We start from the raw sequence: 25,000 nt of genomic DNA, 5'->3' as shown, positions 1-25,000 counted from the left end.
CGCAGCGGGGTGGCACCCGTCTCCGGAAGTTTCCGGATGAACTTCTTCTCCACGTACTTGGAGCGGATCCATGACTCCTTATCACCTCTGGCAGAAAAATGGAGAGAGAGAAGGAAATAGAGAGAGAGAAGGACATGGAGAGAGAGGACATGGAGAGAGAGAAGGACATGGAGAGAGAGAAGGACATGGAGAGAGAGAAGGACATGGAGAGAGAGAAGGACATGGAGAGAGAGAAGGAAATAGAGAGAGAGAGACAGTCCTGTCATTCTAAATAATATAAGCCATTCAACTGAGACAGAACAGGAATCAAATACATGGACAATCATGCATGAAGTTGAGTGGGCCAGAGACAGTACAGATTTGACAGGAAGGATTGGAGAGAGAGAAGGGATGACATGCAGGATATGTCCGCGGCCAGAATCAAACCGGGAACTCTGCGGTTACATGGTCGACACCAAGTGCCCCAATGTGTTTGATATGTAATGGCTTGTATTTAGAATCTCTTTCATCTACGACACGATCACACAACCGTTCTGTACCACAGGGCAACTATTACAACACACCACCTCACACACGACAGAACGGACTAGATACCACACACAGAGAGAGAACACACACACAGAAACACACTTCCGGGGGGACAGTATAGTCACTACACAAACCACCATCGTCATCTACCTGTGCAACTTCCTGTCTGTCCTTCCTGTTGCGTAATTAGAACAAGATATTGAGATCTGATTAGATATCAGATAAAAACAAGGGGGAGCAATAATGATGAGTTACGGTGAGAAAGTTTGACGATTGTGTTTAGCAGGAGAGGGTAGGCCTACATGGAGTGCTTTTACTCAAATGACTTGTGTGTGTGTGTGTGTGTGTGGGGGGGGGGGGGGGGGGGGGGGGGGAATATACCTGCAATTTCAACAACGGGACACCAGGGGGAGATGAGGGGTTGAATTTAAGAGGAGGTGCAACATTTCTAAGGTCGCAGTGAGGAATGTATGTATGTAAGCTGACTACACTCCCTTCTCTTCAGAACACAGTATCACAGTCACAAATCAGAATGGTTTGCTGTTGTCCCCTCTCCAAAACCTGTTATGTTTTTCCACACGACAGGAGGCTTTTTAGTGATGCTGTGGACATGTTTGAATAATAGATTTTTAAAAACAAAACATGGTTTCCATTGACTTCCCGCTGTCATGCTACTCCAAACTTGCCTTGTCTGTGTGACTTGATTTTCACATGCCATTGAAACAGGATAGCTCGCAACTGACGAGCTTGTAAGAGTGAGAGAGATATACTCTCATACTTCTCACGGATGACAAACACCCAACAAGATAGATGACTAATGACAAAAAAAGTGCTACATCTGCTGGGTGAAGTACAATAATGTGCAAACACAGCAGCAAGATTTGTGAGCTGTCGTGCCCGTAAAAGGATGTCCGATGGAACACAACCACTGTAAAAACTGTCAATCAGTATCTGCACTATTTGCACCGTGCGGAGCTCTGTACAAAATGCTTTTACAGTTCTCATTTATTGGTATTCATATTTTTCCACACTTTTCTACTTCTGTTTTAAGTTGTCTTTATCTGTCTACTATACACACACAGCGCTGTTTAATCATTTCTTTATTCTAGTCGTACTGAATTGACCTATCGCTAAGCCACGCCCCCTTTGAAAACTTGGACAAACAAACAACGCTTCACTGACAGTGACTGACTGACCGACCGTGACTGAATGACATTCAATGACTTACAATGGCGGGAGTTGGCAAATTTCTCATTTCTGATTTACCACAGCAAGTAATAGACATGTTTTTTTAAAGATGACAAGAATATTTCGTCTAGAAGCTTTTCACCATCAGATATTAGCGAGTTGTTTGTCCGAGTTTTCTGCCTGTAGTGACTTTTGCTGTGATATGATTGGACAATTTCTATTTTGGGGCGTGGCTTAGCGATAGGTCCATTGAAATTAAATTGAGAAACGGAATTGAGAGAGAGGGGTGGAGCTTACCTTGGGCTGGAGGGGTGGGGCTTCTTAATGGTGATCTCATCGATGCGCGCCTCATAGATCCGGTTGATGGCTGTGTTGCCTAGCTCACACATCAACTACAACAAACCAGAGGGTAGGAATGAGGACGTCATCGTTGGAATACTGAGTTAATACAACACATCAAGTAGGACACACAGAGAGGACACAAGGATGCACCGTACCAGTGTTGGACCTGGGCCCAGGTGTGCTGAGGAGACGCTGTGCCTTACCTTGACCAGCTCCGGCTCCCATGAGTCCAGAGTGAGGGAGCGCACCTTGGAGAAATGGACACCCAGGCTCCTGGAACACAGGGAGGGTTAGAGGGGTAACATACAGTATATGTCTTTCTACCAAGGCTCAGAGCATTTGAGTGTGAGTGTATGTGTGTGCGCGTGCATGCGTGTGCGTTATGGAAGCAAATAGTGGACTGTGTGCGTGCGTGCGTGCGTGCGTGTGTGTGTGTGTGTGTGCGTGCGTGTGTGTTATGGAAGCAAATAGTGGAGTGTGTGTGTGTGTGCATGCTTGTGTGTGTGTGTGTGTGTGTGTGTGTGTGTGCTCACCTGTGTATGCCAGAGCAGACGATGCAGAGGGTGATGCCCAGATTGATGGAGGCCCAGTCGGGCCCCGGCTCTCCACAGTCGCAGCACTGCCTGTTCCCCGGGAGGGCCTGGACCTCCTCCAGGGCCTCGCCCCCCCCCCGGCCCCCCGGCTTCTCCTGGTCCCCACTAACACCCCCCCCGCCCCCCACACAGCCTGCCGACATGGAGCTGCAGCGCTCCCTCTGAGACACACACACACACACACGGGCAAAACACACACACACACACACATTTACATTTCAGACATAACGTGAACAGTATCATACCTACCATGATTAACAGTGTGTGTGTGTGTGTGCTCACACTGGGCTGTGTGTGTGTGTGTGTGTGTGTCTCACAGGGCTGAGTGTGTGTGTGTGTGTGTGTGTGTGTGTGTCACACAGGGCTGTGTGTGTGTGTGTGTCACACAGGGCTGTGTGTGTGTGTGTGTGTGTGTGTGTGTGTGTGTGTGTCTCACAGGGCTGTGTGTGTCCTCTCTGCGCTCCTGGAAGGCCGATGCGATGCTGTTCTGGACGGCGCTGATCCAACCCTGCTGCTGCCGCTCTGAGTCCGCCTGCAGCATACAGCTCCTGTAGGACACACACGTAGTCACACACACACACACACACACACACACACACACAGTCACATATACATAGTCACATACACACACATACACACACACACACACACACAGTCACATACACATAGTCACACACACATAGTCACATACACACACACACACAGTCACATACACATAGTCACATACACACACACACACACACACACACAGTCACATACACACAGTCACATACACACATATTCACATACAGACATATTTACACCCCACACTTATTCACATAGACGCACGCACGACACACACATATTCACACACATCCATATTCACACACACACACACACACACACACACACACACATACACACATACACACATATTCACATAAACACACATATTCACACAGATATTCACGCTGTAGACTCACTTGGAGGGGGAGACCACTTCAAACAGGAAGCGTCTGTCATTGTCAGCGCAGGGCTTCACTGTGCACAGACGCAGGTCCTCCACCACCACCGTGAGAGGGTCCTGAGAGAGAGACGGGTCAGGTCAAGCTCTGTGTGTGTGTGTGTGTGTGTGTGTGTGTGCGTCTGTGTGCGTCTGTGTGCGTCTGCGTGCGTCTGTGTGTGTGTGTGTGTGTGTGTGTGTGTGTGTGTGTGTGTGTGTGTGTGTGTGTGTGAACGAGTGTAACTTAGTGTCTGTCCCATAGTGTCTGTGTATCTAAATGTACTCAAGTGTGTTAAGTGGATTGCCATTCAAAATAGCATTCACCTTGAATCTCTTCTGATAGACCAGTTGATTTTTTTGAATCGAGAACCAGCGCCTAGTCAGTGAGAGAAGATGAAAGGTGATGTAATCAAGAAGGCGCTCATAAATACTTAAATCATTCTGGCTAGAAGAAACGATCATTAGGATGAAAAGAGTCAAGAAAAGATGCACATACAAAACAGACAGCCAGAGACAGAAAGAGAGCAAAAGAGAGAGAAGGAGAGAAAGAAAGAGAGAAAGAGAGAGAGAGAGAGAGAGAGAGAGAGAGAGAGAGAGAGAGAGAGAGAGAGAGAGAGAGAGAGAGAGAGAGAGAGACAGAGACAGAGACAGACAGACAGACAGAGCGGGTAGAGAAGGGGTAAAGAAGGGGTAGAGAGGGGTAGAGAGGGTAGAGAGAGGTAGAGAGAGGTAGAGAGGGGTAGAGAGGGGTAGAGAGGGGTAGAGAGGGGTAGAGAAGGGGTAGAGAGGGTAGAGAGGGGTAGAGAGGGGGTAGAGAGGGTAGAGAGGGGTAGAGAGGGTAGAGAGGGGTAGAGAGGGGTAGAGAGGGTAGAGAGGGGGTAGAGAGGGGTAGAGAGGGTAGAGAGGGGTAGAGAGGGTAGAGAGGGGTAGAGATGGTAGAGAGGGGTAGAGAGGGTAGAGAGGGTAGAGAGGGGTAGAGAGAGGGTAGAGAGGGTAGAGAGGGGTAGAGAGGGGGTAGAGAGGGGTAGAGAGGGGATAGAGAGGGTAGAGAGGGGTAGAGAGAGGGTAGAGAGGGGTAGAGAGGGGGTAGAGAGGGGTAGAGAGGGGATAGAGAGGGTAGAGAGGGGTAGAGAGAGGGTAGAGAGGGTAGAGAGGGGTAGAGAGGGTAGAGAGGGGGTAGAGAGGGGTAGAGAGGGTAGAGAGGTTAGAGAGGGGTAGAGAGGGGTAGAGAAGGGGTAGAGAGGGGTAGAGAGGGGTAGAGAGGGTAGAGAGGGGGTAGAGAGGGTAGAGAGGTTAGAGAGGGGTAGAGAGGGGGTAGAGAGGGTAGAGAGGGGTAGAGAGGGGTAGAGAGGGTAGAGAGGGGTAGAGAGGGTAGAGAGGGGTAGAGAGCGGTAGAGAGGGTAGAGAGGGGTAGAGAGGGGTAGAGAGGGTAGAGAGGGGTAGAGAGGGTAGAGAGGGTAGAGAGGGGTAGAGAGGGTAGAGAGGGGTAGAGAGGGTAGAGAGAGGGTAGAGAGGGGTAGAGAGGGGCAGAGAGGGTAGAGAGGGGTAGAGAGGGGTAGAGAGGGGTAGAGAGGGGGTAGAGAGGGGGTAGAGAGGGTAGAGAGGGGTAGAAAAGGGGTAGAGAGGGGGTAGAGAGGGGTGACGTACCTGCTCCAGGTCTTGAAGGCGTTGCTGGCTCTCTTGTACAGGTAGCCCTCCATGGCGATGCCATTGGGAGCGTCAGTGTTGAAGTCCATGATGGAGTCATCATAGGACACATCCTGGCAACACAGCACACACATTAACGTTAAGGGCTTGAAGTGAGAAAAAATCCTGCCTGAAAGTACACAGGGGGGGGAGGGGGGGGGGGGGGAGCACTCGGGTTGCTCGCTTATAAAGGTTATTATTATTATTATTATTATTATTATTATTATTATTGTTATCATTTCACCCCCCGAATAGTTATTTGGGAGTATGGTAACCTGATCCTGGATCTGTGTTAAGGGTCAACTTTTAGCCCAAAACATCCTATACTATTACTACTGTCATTGGAAGGAAGCGGCGCCAGAGTGTGTTTGTTCGGAAGTGATGTCAGCAAATATTATGACTGTATGGAAGTGATGTCAGCAAATATTATGACTGTATGGAAGTGATGTCATTAGGCTTGGCTGGCAGTATTATTTCAGAGGTGTTTACCTTTTTCTTGATGGCCGCATGTCTCTGCTCCATGTCCCTCTTCTCCCTGGCTGAGTTTAGTACCAGCTGTGTGTGCTGTGTGTGTGTGTGTGTGTGTGTGTGTGTGTGTGTGTGTGTGTGTGTGTGTGTGTGTGTGAGAGAGAGAGAGAGAGAAAGAGAGAAAGAGAGAAAGAGAGAGAGAGATGTTTGTAAGGGGGAGTCAGGTCATACTACATACATATACATTGATTTTCAAATAATGCACATCGACATTTTCCTTTCGAATGCTCTCAGTCATCCATTCTGAGTAGAAGCCAAAAGTTAATCTAATCGGTCAAGCCAATAACGGTTTTTGTATTATTAATTCATGGAAATGTTGATTTGATTTAGGCCTTGGGAGGAAAGGCAGAGGAAGAGGGGAGATAAGAGTGAGGAAGAGAAGAGAGGAGACGTTTAAGACAGGAGTGAAGAGGAAGGGGAAATGACAGGGAGGAGTTGAGAGCAAGAGGAGAGAGGAGAAAGAGCAGAGAAGGAGAGAGCAGATACATTGGTGAAGGAGAGGAGGGAAAGGAGGGAGGCAAATCTGAAGGAGAGAAGAGAATGATGGGAAAGGAGAGAAGAGGAGAGGAGAGGACAGGACAGGACAGGACAGGACAGGCTTTTATTGGCACAGTGAATAAGACAACGGGCCTCTATCTTGGACAGCACTGAGGTGGCCAAAGAGTATATCACACAAGACTTCCTCTTCAGGAAAACAGGAAGTAGGAAGTACTGAACCTCTCCCAGCTTCCTGTGCTGGATCGAGGAACACGTTATGGGTTTTCCTCAATCCACAATAGCCTTCTTCTGCGTCTCTCTTTAGTCTACCCCCCCCCCACCCCACTGCCCCCCCGCTGCCCTCTAACTCTCTCCCCATTTCCTGTTGTAAGTAGGAAGAGGTAGACCAGGCTCTGTGGTTGTGTCTGGCCAGTGAAAGGTGACTTCCTTCCTGTTGCATACTCTCTGAAATTAAACGAACATCCTCTCGGCGAGATGGACGCATCGTCAGTCATACTAGAGTCGTGTAATTGTAGCCCTGTTGTAATAAACATGACAGGGTTTTTTTGTACCATGAGCGCAAGCAAGCAAACACGCAAACACACACACACACACACACACACACACACACACACACACATGCACGCACAGTCAGTCAGTCGTCGTGTGAAGTTTCCTGTCACGACCATGCTCACTGTTTCCTGTCACGATGAGAGGGACGTCACCGTGTGACTCTCCACTCACCCCCAGACTCCCTCGCTAGGACTGAACTACTGAATAAATGGAACAAACTGAGAGATTTTGTGGTTTGTGGAGTAAACCCTCTATGAAGAGGAGAACACACTGCAACATCACTCTGCTCCTTTAAGCAGAATTTTGTGGGTCTCTTTTTTTTTACCTCTGCTTCTCTGTCTTTTTCCTTACTTCAGCATCTTATTTTCAGGAAACTAAACTCGTCCTTCTGCCTCTACGCTCCTTATTCACCACATTCCTTGCTTAACCCCGTTCTAGATTCTTACATTTTTGGCATTCAGCAGACGCCTTTATCCAAAGCGGCTTTACAACAAATACATTTGGTCCTCTGTGGCTCAGTTGGTAGAGCATGGTAGAGCAGTTGGTATAGCATGGCGCTAACAACGCTTAGGTTGTGGGTTCGTTTCCCGCTGGGACCATATATACTGAAATGAATGCACTCATTGCAATGTAAGTCGCTTTGGATAAAAGCGTCAGCTAAATAGCATATATTATACAGTAAGTGAATCATCTATCCACTAGTCGTAGCAGGAAAAAGTAATCTATGCTCGGGGCCAGGGGCAGTAGAGACAGTAGAGAAACTGTACAGGAGGGGGTAGAGGGGAATGAGATGTCTCAGGAGGGACAGCTACGGTTCTCCTCCCTTCACTTCTAAACGTCTCTCCTTCCACCTGTTCCACTCACCTCTTCACCCAGGGTGCGTCGGTAGTCGTCCAGCTCGGAGAGCGACTGGTGACCCTGCTGGAAGAACTGGGCCTGGGCTTCCATCAGAGACAGCATCTGATGAGGAAAACCACACAGACACCTCACATCAGACTCAGCATCTGACAGGAGACACCACACCTGCGACTGTCTTCTGCCAAACCGCACATGTACCAACGCTGGTGCGAACACAGAAAGTTAATCAACAAAACCAAATGTGGAGTTGAACCAACTACCTGACAGGAACATGATGTGAACAGGAATTCAAACATATTGAGCAATATTGAGCGTTTCATAAGCAGTAACACAGGAGACTCACAGCCATCAGGATGTCTGTCTTCTTCTTGGCCTCGATGACGTTGATCTGCGACAGGGAAACAGCAGCAGTCTGAATCAACATGTGTGCTTCCATGACTGGTGCTACTATAGCTTATAGCTAGCAGCCTGCAGGGAAGCCCTGAGGCAAAATAGTTCTCTTTCATAGCAGCAAAACAGTGGAGGCTGTTGGAGGTCGGAATCGAAGGACGGGCTCACTGTAAGGCATGGAACGGAATGAGGAATGGTGTGAAACATGTGTTTTTACCATTCCTACCATTCCTCACATGTTTACATTCCTACCATTCCTTATGTGTTTGGTAACATTCATCATGTGTTTGGTACCATTCCTCATGTGTTTGGTACCATTCATCATGTGTTTGGTAACATTCATCATGTGTTTGGTAACATTCATCATGTGTTTGGTAACATTCCTCATGTGTTTGGTACCATTCCTTATGTGTTTGGTAACATTCCTTATGTGTTTGGTACCATTCATCACGTGTTTGGTACCATTCCTCATGTGTTTGGTAACATTCCTCATGTGTTTGGTAACATTCATCATGTGTTTAGTAACATTCCTCATGTGTTTGGTACCATTCATCATGTGTTTGGTAACATTCATCATGTGTTTGGTAACATTCCTCATGTGTTTGGTACCATTCCTTATGTGTTTGGTAACATTCCTTATGTGTTTGGTACCATTCATCACGTGTTTGGTACCATTCCTCATGTGTTTGGTAACATTCATCATGTGTTTGGTACCATTCATCATGTGTTTGGTGACATTCATCATGTGTTTGGTACCATTCATCATGTGTTTGGTACCATTCATCATGTGTTTGGTAACATTCATCATGTGTTTGGTACCATTCATCATGTGTTTGGTGACATTCATCATGTGTTTGGTACCATTCATCATGTGTTTGGTACCATTCATCATGTGTTTGGTAACATTCATCATGTGTTTGGTACCATTCATCATGTGTTTGGTACCATTCATCATGTGTTTAGTACCATTCATCATGTGAACCATTCCTTATGCCGTTCGTACAATGAGCCTGTCCTCCACTGCAGCAAACTGATGTGTCCAAATAGACAGAGAGCTCTCGCATATTTTATCAATGCCGTTTGGTACATTAAGTAGCCAGTGGTCGTGATACATCAGTTATGTAACTGGCTCTGTTTGAAGCACTCTCCAAGTTGAATCCAAAAACAAATAGTGTAATAAATAGGTTCCAAAAATAAGATAGATCTACATCTAGAACCGTTTAAACCCTGATTCATGAGTATGTGTGTGTGTGTGTGTGTGTGTGTGTGTGTGTGTGTGTGTGCGTGCGTGCGTGCGTGCGTGTGTGTGTGTGCATGCGTGCGTGTGCGTGCGTGTACATTGGGGTGTATACAAGAGAGGGATAACCGCGTAGTGTGTTTCTACAGTCACATAAGCGTACTGTATGTGTGAAGATGCAGCCTGTATACATGCGGTATCTAACTACTACCACCACCGCCTCTCCCTCTCACCTGCAGTACGTAGTCCAGCGCCTCAGAGCGGAAGGCCCTGCGCGCGTTGAGCAGAGCGTTGCTGGCCTCGTCCATCTCGTGCTGCTTCCCTCGGACCGGCACCTGGGCGTTCTTCCCCAGCGCACAGTCCAGGCTCTCGCTGCGGCGCTCAAACTCTTTACGCACCTCCTTAAAGCGACGCACGTCCCTAGACGCAGTCATATAAGTCACAAGAATGACGCACTTTGAGATTATTCTTGTATAATGAAAAGTGCTTCATAAATGTAGTTAATTATTATTATTATTGTTGTTGTTGTTGTTGTTATTATTATTATTATATAACTAAGATGTTTACTTTTGACATTTCATGCTTACATTTACATGAGGGTGAGGGGGGTGGGGTTGAATAAGAAGGGGTTGGGGAGGAGGGGTAGGAAAGAGGTACAGAGAGAGAGTGGTAAAGAGGGATAGAGGATAGAGGGTTAGGGGAAGACAGGTGGTCGGGGGGAGAGGGAGGGTTGAGAACATCAGATAGGAAGCAGATAAAGAGGTGCGGAACTCACTCACTCTTTCACAAACGTCTGCAACTTCAACTTCACTGACTTCTGTGTTGTCTCTATTACCTCCTGGGAGGAGGGGAGAGGGGTGTGGAGGAGGAGGAGGGGAGAGGGGTGAGGAGGAGGAGGAGGAGGGGAGAGGGGTGAGGAGGAGGAGGAGGAGGGGAGAGGGGTGAAGAGGAGGAGGAGGGGAGAGCAGGGAGAGTCGTTTACTAATTAGGATACAGTACGATTTTCATCTGTAACTCTGTAGTCAAAAGACTTTAGGTTGGGTGGCAACACTACAACGTTTGGCTACTAGACCTGAGGTGCAGATGGATGACACAATCGAGGCTAGATACAGACATGGCAGACATTTTGCATCAATAGTGAAGCACAGGAAACCCAAACTCACCCCCTGAGCTTCCAGAATAACAGTCATCTTCCTGGAGAACTTCTCCAAACACCCCTGGATGGTTAGGAGAACACACTTATTTAATATCTAGAATAACATGTGAATCACATCTCTATAACGTCTTCTTATTAAACCACAACCATCCGCCTTAAACTTCCTTCCTACTCAATATTTCAGTAGAACATTGGTTTCATTTCCCTTACAGGAATGAGCCTGGAACACAACATATTACAACACATTTTTACAGTATGTCATACTGTCCCTTGAACAGTGGTAACAGTCTATTAGCCAACATCATCAACATAGTCTCACCGCCATCATACTGTCCCCAGAACAGTGGTGGCCCAGCTCTTTGAGCCCAGTGACAAAGCTCTTGCTGGTCTGACAGTATGCCTTGCCAGCCTCTAGCATCGAATGGCACTGCTTCACCAGCTAGACAACACAACAACACAACAACACAACAACACAACATGACATTAGAATACAACTCAAAGAAACACAAGTCAGAATACGACACAAAACAACGTGGAATACAACACAATAAAACACAAAGATCATACACTGAGAGTATCTATTCATTATCAAGTAAATGTATTGAAATCCATTCTCTTCACCATAACATACTATACATTCCAGGTTACAGTACGTACAAATATACAGTCTGACCCTTGATAAACCGAGGATGTATTTGAATGTTAGCTAGGTATGTTAATGTTAGCTAGGTGCTGTAAACCAGTGATGAATGTTAGCTCTGTGCTGTAAACCAGTGATGAATGTTAGCTAGGTGCTGTAAACCAGTGATGAATGTTAGCTAGATACTGTAAACCAGTGATGAATGTTAGCTAGGTGCTGTAAACCAGTGATGAATGTTATCTAGATACTGTAAACCAGTGATGAATGTTAGCTAGGTGCTGTAAACCAGTGATGAATTGATTGATTGATTGAAAACTTTATTAGAATGTTTGCAGAAGTAGGTACATGAAAGTACATATTACATACAAGGTCAACTAAAAGGATAAAAACCCAAGAAAGCCACTGGCTTATTTCAATTGGGGTCCTTGAAATAATGTTAGCTAGGTGCTGTAAACCAGTGATGAATGTTAGCTAGGTGCTGTAAACCAGTGATGAATGTTATCTAGGTGCTGTAAACCAGTGATGAATGTTAGCTAGGTGCTGTAAACCAGTGATGAATGTTAGCAAGGTGCTGTAAACCAGTGATGAATGTTAGCTAGGTGCTGTAAACCAGTGATGAATGTTATCTAGGTGCTGTAAACCAGTGATGAATGTTATCTAGGTGCTGTAAACCAGTGATGAATGTTCGCTAGGTGCTGTAAACCAGTGATGAATGTTCGCTAGGTGCTGTAAACCAGTGATGAATGTTAGCTAGGTGCTGTAAACCAGTGATGAATGTTAGCTAGGTGCTGTAAACCAGTGATGAATGTTAGCTAGGTGCTGTAAACCAGTGATGAATGTTAGCTAGGTGCTGTAAACCAGTGATGGTGAAGTAGGACCATCGAGTGGTTGAAAGGACAACAATAGAGGGAAGCAGAAGAAGGGGTTGTTCCTTTCAGCTCGGGTACAGTAGAACACCAGCCTGACTCTTTCACTTCAGTCTGTGTGTGTGTGTGTGTGTGTGTGTGTGTGTGTGTGTGTGTGTGTGTGTGTGTGTGTGTGTGCGTGCGTGCGTGCGTGCGTGCGTGCGTGTCTTACCTTGTCTAATCGTGTCTCCAATTCACTCACATCTCCCTGCACCACTTCGATGTCAGCCCTGGAAGAAACACACACACACACATTAGGCGACGCAGAGTCTATACTTCCTGAGCGAGACCAGGAAGCCCAGCTGTCTCCCAGGATTCTGGTGTATTTCTACCGGGTGCACAATCGAGAGCATCCTGACCAACTGCATCACAGTGTGGTATGGCAGCTGCTCTGTCTCTGACCGGAAGGCCCTGGGTGGTGAAAACCCGCCCAGTACATCACCGGTGCCCAACTCCCTGCCATCAAGGGCCTTCGGGAAAAGCAGTGTCTGCGGAGAGCGCGAGGCATCATTGATGACACCTCTCACCCCAGTCACGGACTGTTTGCCCTCCTCCCACACGGGAGGCTGTACAGGAGTCTAGTCCCTTGCCCCCCTAGCCCTATACCTCTATCCCCCCACCCAGCCCCCTCCACCCCCCAAAAGGAGGAACATTGCGAACATCCGAGTTTTCTGCCTGTAGTGACTTTTGCTGTGATATGATTGGACACTGTCTATTTTGGGGCGTGGCTTAGCAATAGGTCAATTGATATCCATTGCCCTTGATCTGTACATATCACACTGCACATATCTTAACTGTTCATATCTTCGCCCTTGTCTGTACATATCACACTGTACATAGACACATGTACACACTGTATATCCATACTTTTATGGATTTTGCACTATGCACTTTTGCACTATGGGGACGGCTGAGGCTCAGGAGGTAGCCTTATGATCGCAAGGTTTGCAGTTCGATTCCCGGCTGGCCATGTGTCGAGGTGTCCTTGGGCAACACACTGACTGAACCCCAAATTGCTTCCAATGAGTGGGCCGGCACCTTGCATGGTAACTTGCTTGCTGTAATATTGATTATTATTGAATTATTGATACTGTGCGTGTGCGTGTGCGTGTGCGTGTGTGTGTGTGTGTGTGTGTGTAGGATTGCTAGTAGAAGCGTAGTGTGTGCAATCTATGAGTCAGTACCTAACCATGCGGTTTCCGCTGCCTTGCACCAACAACCGAGAGAGAGAGAGAGAGAGAGAGAGAGAGAGAGAGAGAGAGAGAGAGAGAGAGAGAGAGAGAGAGAGAGAGAGAGAGAGAGAGAGAGAGAACGAGAAAGAGGGAGAACAGACAGTGTCTGTTTGTCTGTGGTGGTAGAGAGACAGTGGATGCAGGTCTTGGGTCAGTTCAGGACCATTCATATTCAAATAGCCTAGCCCAGCGTGACAGGGGTGCTAACACGGAGATGCCTTAAGTTTACAAAAGTAAAATGAGGGCAAAGATAGCATGGGGGGAAAACTGTGTGTGTGTGTGTGTGTGTGTGTGTGTGTGTGTGTGTGTGTGTGTGTGTGTGTGTGTGTGTGTGTGTGTGTGTGTGCTTGTGTGTGTGTGTGTGTATATAGCACGTCATGACAGAATTGTGAGCCTAATAGTAAAGGACATATCACTCCACTTCCCAGTTACAGTGAAAATGTATACACATGCTTGTGTCAATGCATCCATGTTCAATTTCTGTAATGACCAATGTCACTTTTCACAGTTGTCTGCTAACACACCAGATGTTGTTGTTGTTAATGAAGAGTCCAGAGAGGTGTCTGTATTAGAGGTAGCATGCACCTTTGATATAAGCCTAGAGGAAGCCTTCATGACTAAGGTCATGAAATACCAGCAGCTTGTAGACACCATCTCAGAGCTAGGCTATAGGTGTACGCTATCAGTCTTTATATTTGGCAGTCTTGGACATGTGCACAGATTGGTTGTCAGAGGACTACGTCTACTGGGAATGTCCAAGGGAGAAGCAAAAAGGCTCAGCAAGTATTGCTCTGTCTCTGCGATTATTGGCAGCCGCCAAATATGGCGGAGACGGTGTTACTTGTACCCGTGAGTCTTGTCCTGTTGTATGTGAAAGACATTGTCCATGTCTGTTTGTGAATGCATCCCATCTGTGCCTTCAGTATTTGTGTCCTTGTATACTTGTTTCTATGTGGACAGAAATAAATGATTAAAATGTGTGTGTGTGTGTGTGTGTGTGTGTGTGTGTGTGTGTGTGTGAGTGTGAGTGTGTGTGTGTGTGTGTGTGTGTGTGTGTATGTGTGCGTGCGTGCGTGTGTATGCGTGTGTATGCGTGCGTGCGCGTGTGTTTCTGCAGCGATCCACCACCAAAAAACACACTTCCTGTCTCCTGTTTATCACCTCAGTATCTCTCGCTTCACTTCCTGTTCCACTCCACCACCTCAACCCCCTGGTTACCTAGCAACGGGAGGCAGCAGTTTGAAGTGGTTCCCCAAGTGTTCAGCCTTTCTATAGCATGTCATCTCTCTTTTACTTTTGTATGCCTCTTTTCCTCAGTTGTCTCTCTCTCTCCTGACATTCTTTCACTCTGCCCTGTGTGTGTACTGTATACTTTCACCCTGTGTCTGTCTGACCATGGCCTACTTCTAACCCTCCCCCTCTTCCTCCTCGCTCTCTCTGTTCTTAGTCAGACACAAGACGACCTCGCCACTGCAGCACGCTGCACTACCCTGCCACAACTACTCAAACTTTCCATTGTGCTTGAAAACCAAACCCAGAATGAGGAGAGAGAGAGAGAGAGAGAGAGAGAGAGAGAGAGAAGAGAGAGAGAGAGAGAGAGAGAGAGAGAGAGAGAGAGAGAGAGAGAGAGAGAGAGAGAGAGAGAGAGAGAGAGAGAGTGCTTAACCACTGTCACTGCTTCTGAACAGCAAGCCAACCTTTTCTTTTTTTGGGTATTTGGTATTTTCACTATTTAAATAAAACTGACTAAAAGAGATGAGGCAGAACTGACCCTCTATAATAAATGAGCAGCCTTGACATCCTAGACTTACTTTAATATCAAGTGGTGACACATAGAGACAGTCACTAAATGACAGAGCTGACACTAGGCTATTTGAGAAGTGTACCCTATCATCTGTTTCTGCAAACGTGAATACTGTAACCTATGCTCGGCATAGTAGATATAGCAAATCTGACCTCAAATCTGTTTTTTACGCACATCTCTCCTAATATGGATATGTTACAGGTTTGAAGCAGTTTGAAACACCAAATCTGGCATGCCATAGTTAAGTGTCATTGTCATTATATAGCGGTGATCTCTTACCTGAAGCGGGGGGAGTCCTTAAGGCACTCTTCAAAGTCCAGTTTGACAGTCATCTTTCAGTTAGGACCCTAATTCCAATAATACCTTAACTATGTATGTGTAATAACGAGCGTGACATGCATGGGGAGCGCGGAAATTACACAAAAATATAGATTCACTCATTCATTTACCCGTAACTAAATTTAGAATGTAGCAATTGACATGAGAGTTTATTGCTGTTTTATAGTTTAAAAAAAAGAAGTTTATATTGGGAATTTAATCAATAAATAAATTATGTTCTCCTCAATTCTCTTCCACCCGTCATCATGAGCTGAATTAGTCAACCACGTCCTTGTGTAAGTAATAAATAGATTATAATGTTAATTATAATGTATAATGTTATTTCTAGTGCAGTGATAGAAACATATAGTTATTAGACGCTCATACTCTCCCTGACCGCGCATGCGTTACGAAAATCCGGGAAAATGCCCCCAAAAACTCCGCGGCAGGTAATCCGAGTCCGATCTACATGGGACACGTCCTGAATGAGATCAAACGATCGATGACATGTCCCTTGAGGAGGGTTCCCACGGGTTGGCCAGGGTGGCATAGAAATAAATAATAATGCTCCTTCCGATTCGTCTCTGCTGCTGGGGTCCACCCTCCTTCTCCTGCTCTCAAGTTCCGGGTATGTGCCTTTGCTCTAAAAGAAAAAAAGAAAAAGAAAAAAGAAAAAAAGAAAGAAAAAAAAGAAAGAAAAAAAGAGGCACACTTCGTGACGTTAGAATGATAAGGTTCTATCTCCATTTTTGTCAAAATTTAGTTTTTTTACATAATCTGATCCATTAGGTGTTTATTAATGCCTGTGTGGTGTTATTTTTAAAATGTTGACATTTTTGAGTTAGTAATTCATCAAATACAAAGGTTCCATCTCACAGAACATAATGGAATGTCAAAACTTTGACGCTCAATATCTCTGAACTGCCCTAAACGGAGATAGAACCTTATCATTCTAAGCTCACGAGTTGGAGATTCACAGTGTGGTCGTTATGTTATAGGTCATTCTTGACATTAAGAAATAATATTCTGAAATTAAGAAATGTAATCAGTTGGGGAGCATTTCCCACTAAGTGTCTCCAACGGGCTTTCAATAAGTGTCATCAACGTTGAGAGGCAATTTAACTGGGGGATGTGTACATTACATTCTAACAATGACCAGATTTTGTTGGTTTATTCAAAGTTAGGGTAGGCCTACAGTACACAACTCTGAGAAGAGACCTCATGCCTCAGATTTACTTTGATGTTATGAAGAGTATTTTTGGACCACATAGGCTGTACTGTAAAATCCCACCAGGACAGTTATATAATAGATATCTGCCTTTCATTTGTGTGTATTCCCGTCAGTGTCAATGGTGAAGATTATGGTGTGATCATTTATTGGTCAGATTTAACAGATGAAAGTAGTTTTTTTGTATGTGTACCATGATACTAATTCAGCAACTCTATCCCCATACAACAGGCCTAGTTAAACATGCAGAGACACCACTTGTTGTTTAGGGTGTGTCTTCTCGTTTGGCAACCTCCTCCTCCTCCCCTTATTATGATGTGTGCACCTTTTGTTGTTGGCAAGAAACTCCCCATTTAATAGTTTTACACATGCACGCACACACACACGCACACACAGACACACACACACACACACACACACACACACACACACACACACACACACACACACACACACACACGACACACGCATTATGTCTCTCTATTTAAAACATATAACTGTACCTCAACTTTTATCCCAACATACAGTTTCAGCATACAATACAGTAGCCCTATGTAACCAGAGAGCCCTGCTTACCACAGCCTGTGGTGGACTGGCCCAGACAGTTATAATTACAGTGGCTGATGGTATATCTACTACCCCTGTCATTTCTGTCTCTCTGTTGCAAATACACAAGTGCACAGACACACACAAGTCGTTACTTCTAAAGAGTTCACACACACATGGTTGGCTTGGACACATCAAAAGAGAGTTATTTAATCTGTTCTAGAATAAATTGTGTTCTGAAATTAAACTAACCAGGAATAATACCTCAATTATGTTAACCCAATAACACCGTCACTGTTGAGATGATGGCGCATGGCTCTCCCTTGTGATCAAAGGACGTCATTACAGACGGACTAACGGAGAGTTTCTTTCTAGTAGAGTTGAACTGTGAAGGATGGGTCAGGGGTGCGAAGAGTTAAACTCAAGAGGAAAGAAAACATTGTTCATTTCGGACGTCATGCAATGGGCGTGATGTTGTCTTCCCATGACAGTCGTTACACAACAAATGTGTGTGTTGCAAAGATAATGCCCCCCCCCAAAAAAACTAATAAAATAACTTGATATTTCCAAAACACATAAATTGTCTGACTTTATAATGTTCATTATTGAAATACAATTTTGCATAAGTATGATGTGGTTAATGTTGAAGTATTTATTGTACCAAACTGTGCCTCTGTTCTTGCCTTGTCTTAGCTGTGGGGGGTTCCAGAAATCTGTCACAATTCCAATGACAGACGCGAATGCAACATTATGCCAAAGGGGGGTGTAGGTGTATGGTGTGTAAAGGGGGGGGTGTATGGTGTGTAAAGGGGGGGTGTATGGTGTGTAAAGGGGGGGGTGTATGGTGTGTAAAGGGGGGGTGTATGCTATGGTGTGTAAAGGGGGGGTGTATGGTGTGTAAAGGGGGGGGTGTATGGTGTGTAAAGGGGGGGTGTAGTATGGTGTGTAAAGGGGGGGTGTATGGTGTGTAAAGGGGGGGTGTATGGTGTGTAAAGGGGGGGTGTATGGTGTGTAAAGGGGGGGTGTATGGTGTGTAAAGGGGGGGTGTATGGTGTGTAAAGGGGGGGTGTATGGTGTGTAAAGGGGGGGTGTATGGTGTGTAAAGGGGGGGTGTATGGTGTGTAAAGGGGGGGGTGTATGGTGTGTAAAGGGGGGGTGTATGGTGTGTAAAGGGGGGGGTGTATGGTGTGTAAAGGGGGGGGTGTATGGTGTGTAAAGGGGGGGTGTATGGTGTGTAAAGGGGGGGTGTATGGTGTGTAAAGGGGGGGGGTGTATGGTGTGTAAAGGGGGGGGTGTATGGTGTGTAAAGGGGGGGTGTATGGTGTGTAAAGGGGGGGGTGTATGGTGTGTAAAGGGGGGGGTGTATGGTGTGTAAAGGGGGGGTGTATGGTGTGTAAAGGGGGGGTGTATGGTGTGTAAAGGGGGGGGGGTGTATGGTGTGTAAAGGGGGGGGTGTATGGTGTGTAAAGGGGGGGTGTATGGTGTGTAAAGGGGGGGTGTATGGTGTGTAAAGGGGGGGGTGTATGGTGTGTAAAGGGGGGGGTGTATGGTGTGTAAAGGGGGGGTGTATGGTGTGTAAAGGGGGGGTGTATGGTGTGTAAAGGGGGGGGTGTATGGTGTGTAAAGGGGGGGTGTATGGTGTGTAAAGGGGGGGTGTATGGTGTGTAAAGGGGGGGTGTATGGTGTGTAAAGGGGGGGTGTATGGTGTGTAAAGGGGGGTGTATGGTGTGTAAAGGGGGGGTGTATGGTGTGTAAAGGGGGGGGGTGTATGGTGTGTAAAGGGGGGGTGTATGGTGTGTAAAGGGGGGGTGTATGGTGTGTAAAGGGCGGGTGTATGGTGTGTAAAGGGGGGGGGGTGTATGGTGTGTAAAGGGGGGGTGTATGGTGTGTAAAGGGGGGGGGGTATGGTGTGTAAAGGGAGGGTGTATGGTGTGTAAAGGGGGGGGTGTATGGTGTGTAAAGGGGGGGTGTATGGTGGGTGAGCAGAGAGCAGAGCAAGAGGGGAGAGAGATTATTGAGAGCGAGCGACAGATTTTTTTTTTCTCTCTCCACTCCAAAGAGAGAACACCGCAGCGATGAATACATTATAAATAACGCCGTAGTAAAAAACTTAACAGTCGCCCGACAGACAGGTCTGTCTGCAAGACACACACAAAAAAGAGATTGAGCAGGCATGTAGAATAATATCGCTCCCAGATCGCGTTGGACGCGGAGCCCGCAATACTCGTTTTCATAATGCGGTGCGTGAGTAACATACTATAATAAAATAAACGGGAGAGGGAGGATAGTGGAAGGGTTCACCACCGCTACCAGCCATACTGCTCCGATCTTCCTCGCCAGACCGAGGGGGACTAAAGGGATCGAGGAGGCAGTAATATTATGTCGAATCGCAAACACCGAGACAACCAGGAGATATGCGCCCGCAAGGTCCGGGAGCTGGCCCAGGCGGGGGTAAACAAACACTGCTTCGAGTGCGGCCAGCCCGGGGTGACTTACATCGACATCACCGTGGGCTGCTTCGTCTGCACGTCGTGCTCCGGAATGCTGTAAGTAGGGGCTATGTATGGATATGGAAGGGGAATATTAATTTCTATTAATATTATGCATGCACGTTGTTATATCACACTCTCTTGGCCCTATAATATTCTTGTTTATTTGCGCATTACCTACAATATATACAGCATACTGTATATATTTACAATTTACAGCATACAATTGTATATTGTAGGTAATGCGCAAATAATAGGCTACTATAGGAAATCTATAGCTAAAATATATAGCTAAAAAAAAAAAAATATAGCTAAAATATAGGTATAATATACTATAGGTAATCAATATTTTTGCAGCCTAATGTGTTAACGGTCCCTGTGATAGTGGAATGGAACTGACACTGTGACATGTAACTGCTATAAGACTGTGTGCGCCCTACATTAATTGATTCGGGGTGTCTCTTATTTCCTTGATGGCTATGTTAACTTCGTAATTAGTCTTATTTGTCATTTCAGGCGTGACCATTAATAATCGCGCTTGTGTTACGTTTCATTTCATCATCACGGCTCAGGTTTGGTGATTTAAGGCTCTTGTACTTGTCTTGTATTCTGCATGGAGAACGTAGTGGCTCTGGTTCAAGGGATTAGGGCCAGAGACTGTTCACAAGATCTCACTAATTCGCAGTGGCGAGATTTCAGCTCAGGTTTAAGCGCCTTGCCTTGCACATGTTGTCTCACAAAAGTCTGTCACGACACGAGCATACGAGGGAATGGGGCACACTTTATTGTCTTACATACTGACACTCTGGATTCATTTGCACTACCCGTTTTCATTGCAACAACCCCGTTTTCACATCCCCGCAGCAGTCAGTCACCCGTGATGTTAGAATTATAAGGTTCTATCTCCATTTTTGTCAAAATTGAGTTTTTTACATCATCTGATCCATTAGGTGTTTATTTTTGTATTTTTAAAATGTTGACATTTTTGAGTTAGTAATTCATAAAATACAAAGGTTCCATCTCACAGAACATAATGGAATGTAAAAACTTTGACGCTCAATATCTCTGAACTGCCCTAAACGGAGATAGAACCTTATCATTCTAAGCTCACGATCCTGTCAGTTCATTCACTCTCATGTTTTCTCTTCCAGTGGGCCTATCTATAGATGTGTAGCTACTACTACATCACTTTCCTCCTTTCAATCATGTTACATCAATGTTATTCTTTTACAGATTGATATGAATTATATAGCTATAAGACAAACACATCTGTAATGTCATCCTTCACTCGTCTTTAGCGTCTTTTATTTATCTGTCTCTCTTTCCATCTCTCCATCTCAGGAGAGGACTGAACCCTCCCCACAGAGTCAAGTCTATCTCCATGACAACCTTCTCCCAACAGGAAGTGGAGTTTCTGCAAAACCATGGCAACGAGGTGAGTGGCAGAAGGGGGCTGCATCAAGGTGGGCTTGGCTGGGGGGTGGGGGGGGGGGGTGGCTTGTTACACCTAGATCACTTTACTTTAAGACCCTATCTCACCCGGATATTTCAGTATGAAAAGGTAGCTTAGTACACCTACTTTCAATGTGTTTTTTTTGTGTCTTTCCGTTGGCTGTTGTAAATATATATCATAAATGATATAGGCCTATGATATGGACACTCTTGGGCAGCCGCCAGGAGAATGATCGGGGCAGTGTGCCATGAGAGGTAGATCCATCAGCGTCTGTGCAAGTGTTCAATATTTAGACATAGAATCTCCCCCACACAGACTTTCTCTTCTCTTCCTCCATCTTTTTAAAAATAGAATAGGAGACTTCAAGTCAGACCAGTCTAGCGGCCCTCTGCAGTCAGGCTGTTTTTAGAGAAATGCAGCAGTTATGTTCAATTTGTGCAGGAAATTGAATCGCACGTCTCAGTTACGCCCAAACCACTGTGTGTCAGTTTGTGTGTGTGTGTGTGTGTGTGTGTGTGTGTGTGTGTGTGTGTGTGTGTGGTTTGTAGCTCAGATCCAAATATCACATAGAAAAGAAGTTGACTATTATAGGCAGATCATGTCAGGATCAATATTGTTCATTATGATTCATATGTTAATGATGTGTGAACCAAACCTGTGACCTAGGGGGGAGGCAGAGATGGGTATTAGTCATGTTCTTCATCATTATGAAGTGTCTAGAAAAGCGCTATATAAGTCTAATGTATTATTATTATTATTATTATTATTATTATTATTACACAAATATTCCATTGATATCAATGCACAATCTCATGTTACGATTTTCACCTAAACCATTATTTTGGGGGTTGGTGGGTGGTTTTAGTCCTAGTGTATTGGTTCGGACTAAGTCCTAATGATCGGTCTGATAAGCTATGGATGGTTTGAAAAATAATGATTGTGATCAATACGCCCTCTAAATAACATTTAAACAACATCCAGACAAGTGAATACATGGAGTGTGTGTCTTTAGGTCGGAAGGAGGACCTGGCTGTGTGTCTTTGACCCAAAGACAGACGGATGCTTCGACACACGGGACTCCCAGAAACTAAAGGAGTTCCTTCAGGACAAATATGAAAAGAAGAAATGGTAAGAGCATTCAAAAAACATTCATTTAACTTTGCCATTTAGCAGACGCTTTTAATCCAAAGCGATTTACGAATTACAGGGACATTCCCCCTGGAGTAACTGAGGGCTAAGTGCCTTACTCAAGGGCACACTAGCAGAGGTGTGGTTTCAGGCGGGATTTGAACTCTCAACCTTCTGATCACAAGTCCAACTCACTATCCACTAGACCACCACTACCCCATATGGGTTCATTTACACCTGAAAAGTGAGTTAGGGTTAAGGCTAGGGGTTAACCGATATTCAAACATCACAATGGTAGGTCTCTTACTTTGACGTAACCTAATGAATTGTTCATAAACTAGTAACTAAAATTGTAATGACACATTTTCAGCATCAATGTTTACTTTAAATCGATCCAGGTTAGACGTGCACCACCCTCTTTTTCAGGCATTTTTCGAAGAGCAAGAACCGGAGGGAGGTGGACGGACCCTGGAGCCCCCCAGGGGTGCAGGCCTTACCCCTTCCTCACGGCCCCCTGCCAGCCCAGGCCCCCTCGCACGCCATGCCCCCCTCGGCCAGACCCATACGCAACCTCAACCTGGTGAGAGTTGGTTACTGCCCAGAGACATGGAGAGAGCGGGGGGGGGGGATGAGAGGGAGAGAGAGAGAGAGAGAGAGAGAGAGAGTGAGGGAGAGAGGGAGTGAGGGAGGGAGGGAGGGAAGAAGGGGATATCCATATAATAAAGCTTTATGACACTGAAAGATAAAAGTGGAAACACAGAGAGAGAGAGAGAGAGAGAGAGAGGGAGAGAGCGATAGAGAGGGGGGGGCGTTGGTGAGATGTGAGAGATGGGGATAGACATAAAGATAGGAAGCTAAAGAGAGGGGAGAGATATATTTTATTCAGGTACAGACAAAGACAGATGACCATAGAGAGAACTCCGGGCTGGCTTGACTTCAAAGGTAAAATGAATGATGAATTATAGATTATGTGTGGATGGATACCTATTGTGAGAGTGGCTGGTCCTTTGTCTACCCTCTCCCAGTCTCAGTCCCAGTCCCAGTCCCAGCTCTCATCCTGGGATCGCGTCCCCGCCGTGTCCCCCGCAGACATGAGGACAGACGTGTTCACTGCTCGCTGCTCACGCACCCAGAGCTTCAGAGACCCCCCCATGAAAGGTAGAGGGCTTTGAACACTCCGCCGCCGACAGGAGTCATCACACTTGACGCTGTGTTGTTTTAGCTTTTCGCCACCTTTTTCCTCTGTAACCCTCTGTTTCTTTCTGCCCTGTGGAAGTAATGGGACAGTGAAGCATTTTCTCTTCTTTTGACTGCAAAAGTTTGGATCTGAACAATTACTATGAGGTTAAAGTTAGAGATGCTCAGCTTGTATTTGATGGTGTTTGTGCACATATTGTGTACATATTGGCTTCATCATTCATAAATTACAAGAGTTTTTATGCATAGTCTCCCTATTTTAGGGTGTCCAAAAGTAACGGGACACTGGGCTTGACAGGTGTTTCTGGTAGGTTAGGTGTGTTTTCCGTCCCATCATTGTGCAGGCTTATAAGAGAGCTGTCAATGTCTAGTACTGATTCTAAGGCTTTGTGTTTGCCTTGGGTTTTTGCTATTGGTGTCTGTCAACAGGAGGACCATAGAGGTGTCAATAAAGGTCAGCCGTTATTAGGCAGGAAGGAAAGGAATCAGAAACAGGAGCCAAAACCTGACCAAAACCAACAGTGTGGGACACCATTCAAATGAAAAAAAAGCACTGGTGAGCTCAGAAATCGCTGAATCGGACAACCGAAGAATGCTCACCATAATGACAGAAGAATGCACCATAATTAAGAAAACCCCCAAAACAACTGTCCCACAGACCAACAACACAGGAAGTAGGCGTGACTGGGTCAGAGACTACCATCCACGGAATACGTCACCAGCCAAACTACAGACGGTTCACTGCAAGGTACAATCCACTAGCTATCCTCAAAAAGGAGGGTCACAGGTTACAGTTTGCTAAAAAAAAAGTACCTAAAACGCCTGCAGAGGTCTGGAAAAGGTCTTGTGGACAGATATGAATGAATATTGAATGAATATGATCTTGTACCAGAGTGATTCAAGAGGAAAGTTTGGAGAGAAAAAAGGATCTGCCCAAGATTCACAGGCAGCACACCACCTCATCTGTGAAACATGGTGGAGGGGGTGTTGTGGTTTGGGCATGGATAGCTGCCACTAGAACCGGCCCACTTGACTTCACTGATGATGGTAACTGCTGACGGCAGCAGCAGAATGACTTCTGAAGTGTATAGAAATATCAGCGTCATCATACAGTATAGTAAGACAATGACCCAATACATACTATGGAGCTTTCGAAAAGTAGAAATGTCTTTACTGGCCAAATCAATCGTTAGATTGAAATCCAATTGAACATGCATTTCATTTCCTGATGATAAGATTTTAGGCAAAAAGACAACAACTGAAGATAGCTGCAGTACAGGCCTGGCAGAGCATCACTAGAGAAGACACCCAGCATCTGGTGGGGTTAGCAGACTTCTGCAGTTATTGCATGCAAATGTTTCATAAATCGGTCCTGTCTTTCTGAATGGCGAAACCAGTATGTACAATACAAAACCAATACCATCAAATAATAGCTGAGAATCTCTGCTTTAACCTTATAGTAATTGTTTGATTTCGAATCCAAACTTTTGGAGCGTGGCACCAAAAGAAGAAAAAAGGCTTC

At 45.7% G+C, this 25,000-nt stretch overlaps 2 protein-coding genes across 2 annotated transcripts in view; one reads left to right on the top strand and one right to left on the bottom strand.

Moving 5' to 3' along the window:
* acap1 (ArfGAP with coiled-coil, ankyrin repeat and PH domains 1) overlaps positions 1–15,451 on the bottom strand; it is a gene marked incomplete at its 5' end in the record, with an annotated part of 21,642 nt that extends 6,191 nt beyond the window's left edge. Inside the window, 17 exons of the mRNA XM_080543935.1 lie at positions 1–87; positions 2,014–2,108; positions 2,262–2,331; positions 2,592–2,812; positions 3,088–3,199; positions 3,614–3,714; positions 3,958–4,009; positions 5,281–5,393; positions 5,809–5,883; positions 7,762–7,857; positions 8,099–8,143; positions 9,616–9,802; positions 10,162–10,220; positions 10,546–10,599; positions 10,858–10,977; positions 12,256–12,313; positions 15,399–15,451. The exon at positions 1–87 is cut by the window's left edge and continues 98 nt beyond it. Of these exons, the coding sequence (XP_080400061.1) occupies positions 1–87; positions 2,014–2,108; positions 2,262–2,331; positions 2,592–2,812; positions 3,088–3,199; positions 3,614–3,714; positions 3,958–4,009; positions 5,281–5,393; positions 5,809–5,883; positions 7,762–7,857; positions 8,099–8,143; positions 9,616–9,802; positions 10,162–10,220; positions 10,546–10,599; positions 10,858–10,977; positions 12,256–12,313; positions 15,399–15,451 (1,598 nt within the window). The remainder of the gene's footprint in view (positions 88–2,013; positions 2,109–2,261; positions 2,332–2,591; positions 2,813–3,087; positions 3,200–3,613; positions 3,715–3,957; positions 4,010–5,280; positions 5,394–5,808; positions 5,884–7,761; positions 7,858–8,098; positions 8,144–9,615; positions 9,803–10,161; positions 10,221–10,545; positions 10,600–10,857; positions 10,978–12,255; positions 12,314–15,398) is intronic.
* A 4,139-nt stretch (positions 15,452–19,590) lies between these two features.
* The window catches only part of agfg2 (ArfGAP with FG repeats 2), a gene marked incomplete at its 5' end in the record, with an annotated part of 9,490 nt that continues 4,080 nt past the window's right edge, over positions 19,591–25,000 (top strand). The window contains 5 exons of the mRNA XM_080544288.1: positions 19,591–19,757; positions 21,042–21,135; positions 22,166–22,281; positions 22,708–22,861; positions 23,307–23,439. Of these exons, the coding sequence (XP_080400414.1) occupies positions 19,591–19,757; positions 21,042–21,135; positions 22,166–22,281; positions 22,708–22,861; positions 23,307–23,439 (664 nt within the window). The remainder of the gene's footprint in view (positions 19,758–21,041; positions 21,136–22,165; positions 22,282–22,707; positions 22,862–23,306; positions 23,440–25,000) is intronic.

The sequence above is a fragment of the Nansenia antarctica genome, assembly GCF_963989245.1.
Source record: "Nansenia antarctica genome assembly, chromosome: 13".
Taxonomy (NCBI): Eukaryota; Metazoa; Chordata; class Actinopteri; order Argentiniformes; family Microstomatidae; genus Nansenia; species Nansenia antarctica.
The sequence above is the reverse complement of the archived record's forward strand: the minus strand, read 5'-3'. Positions and strand labels throughout refer to the sequence as shown.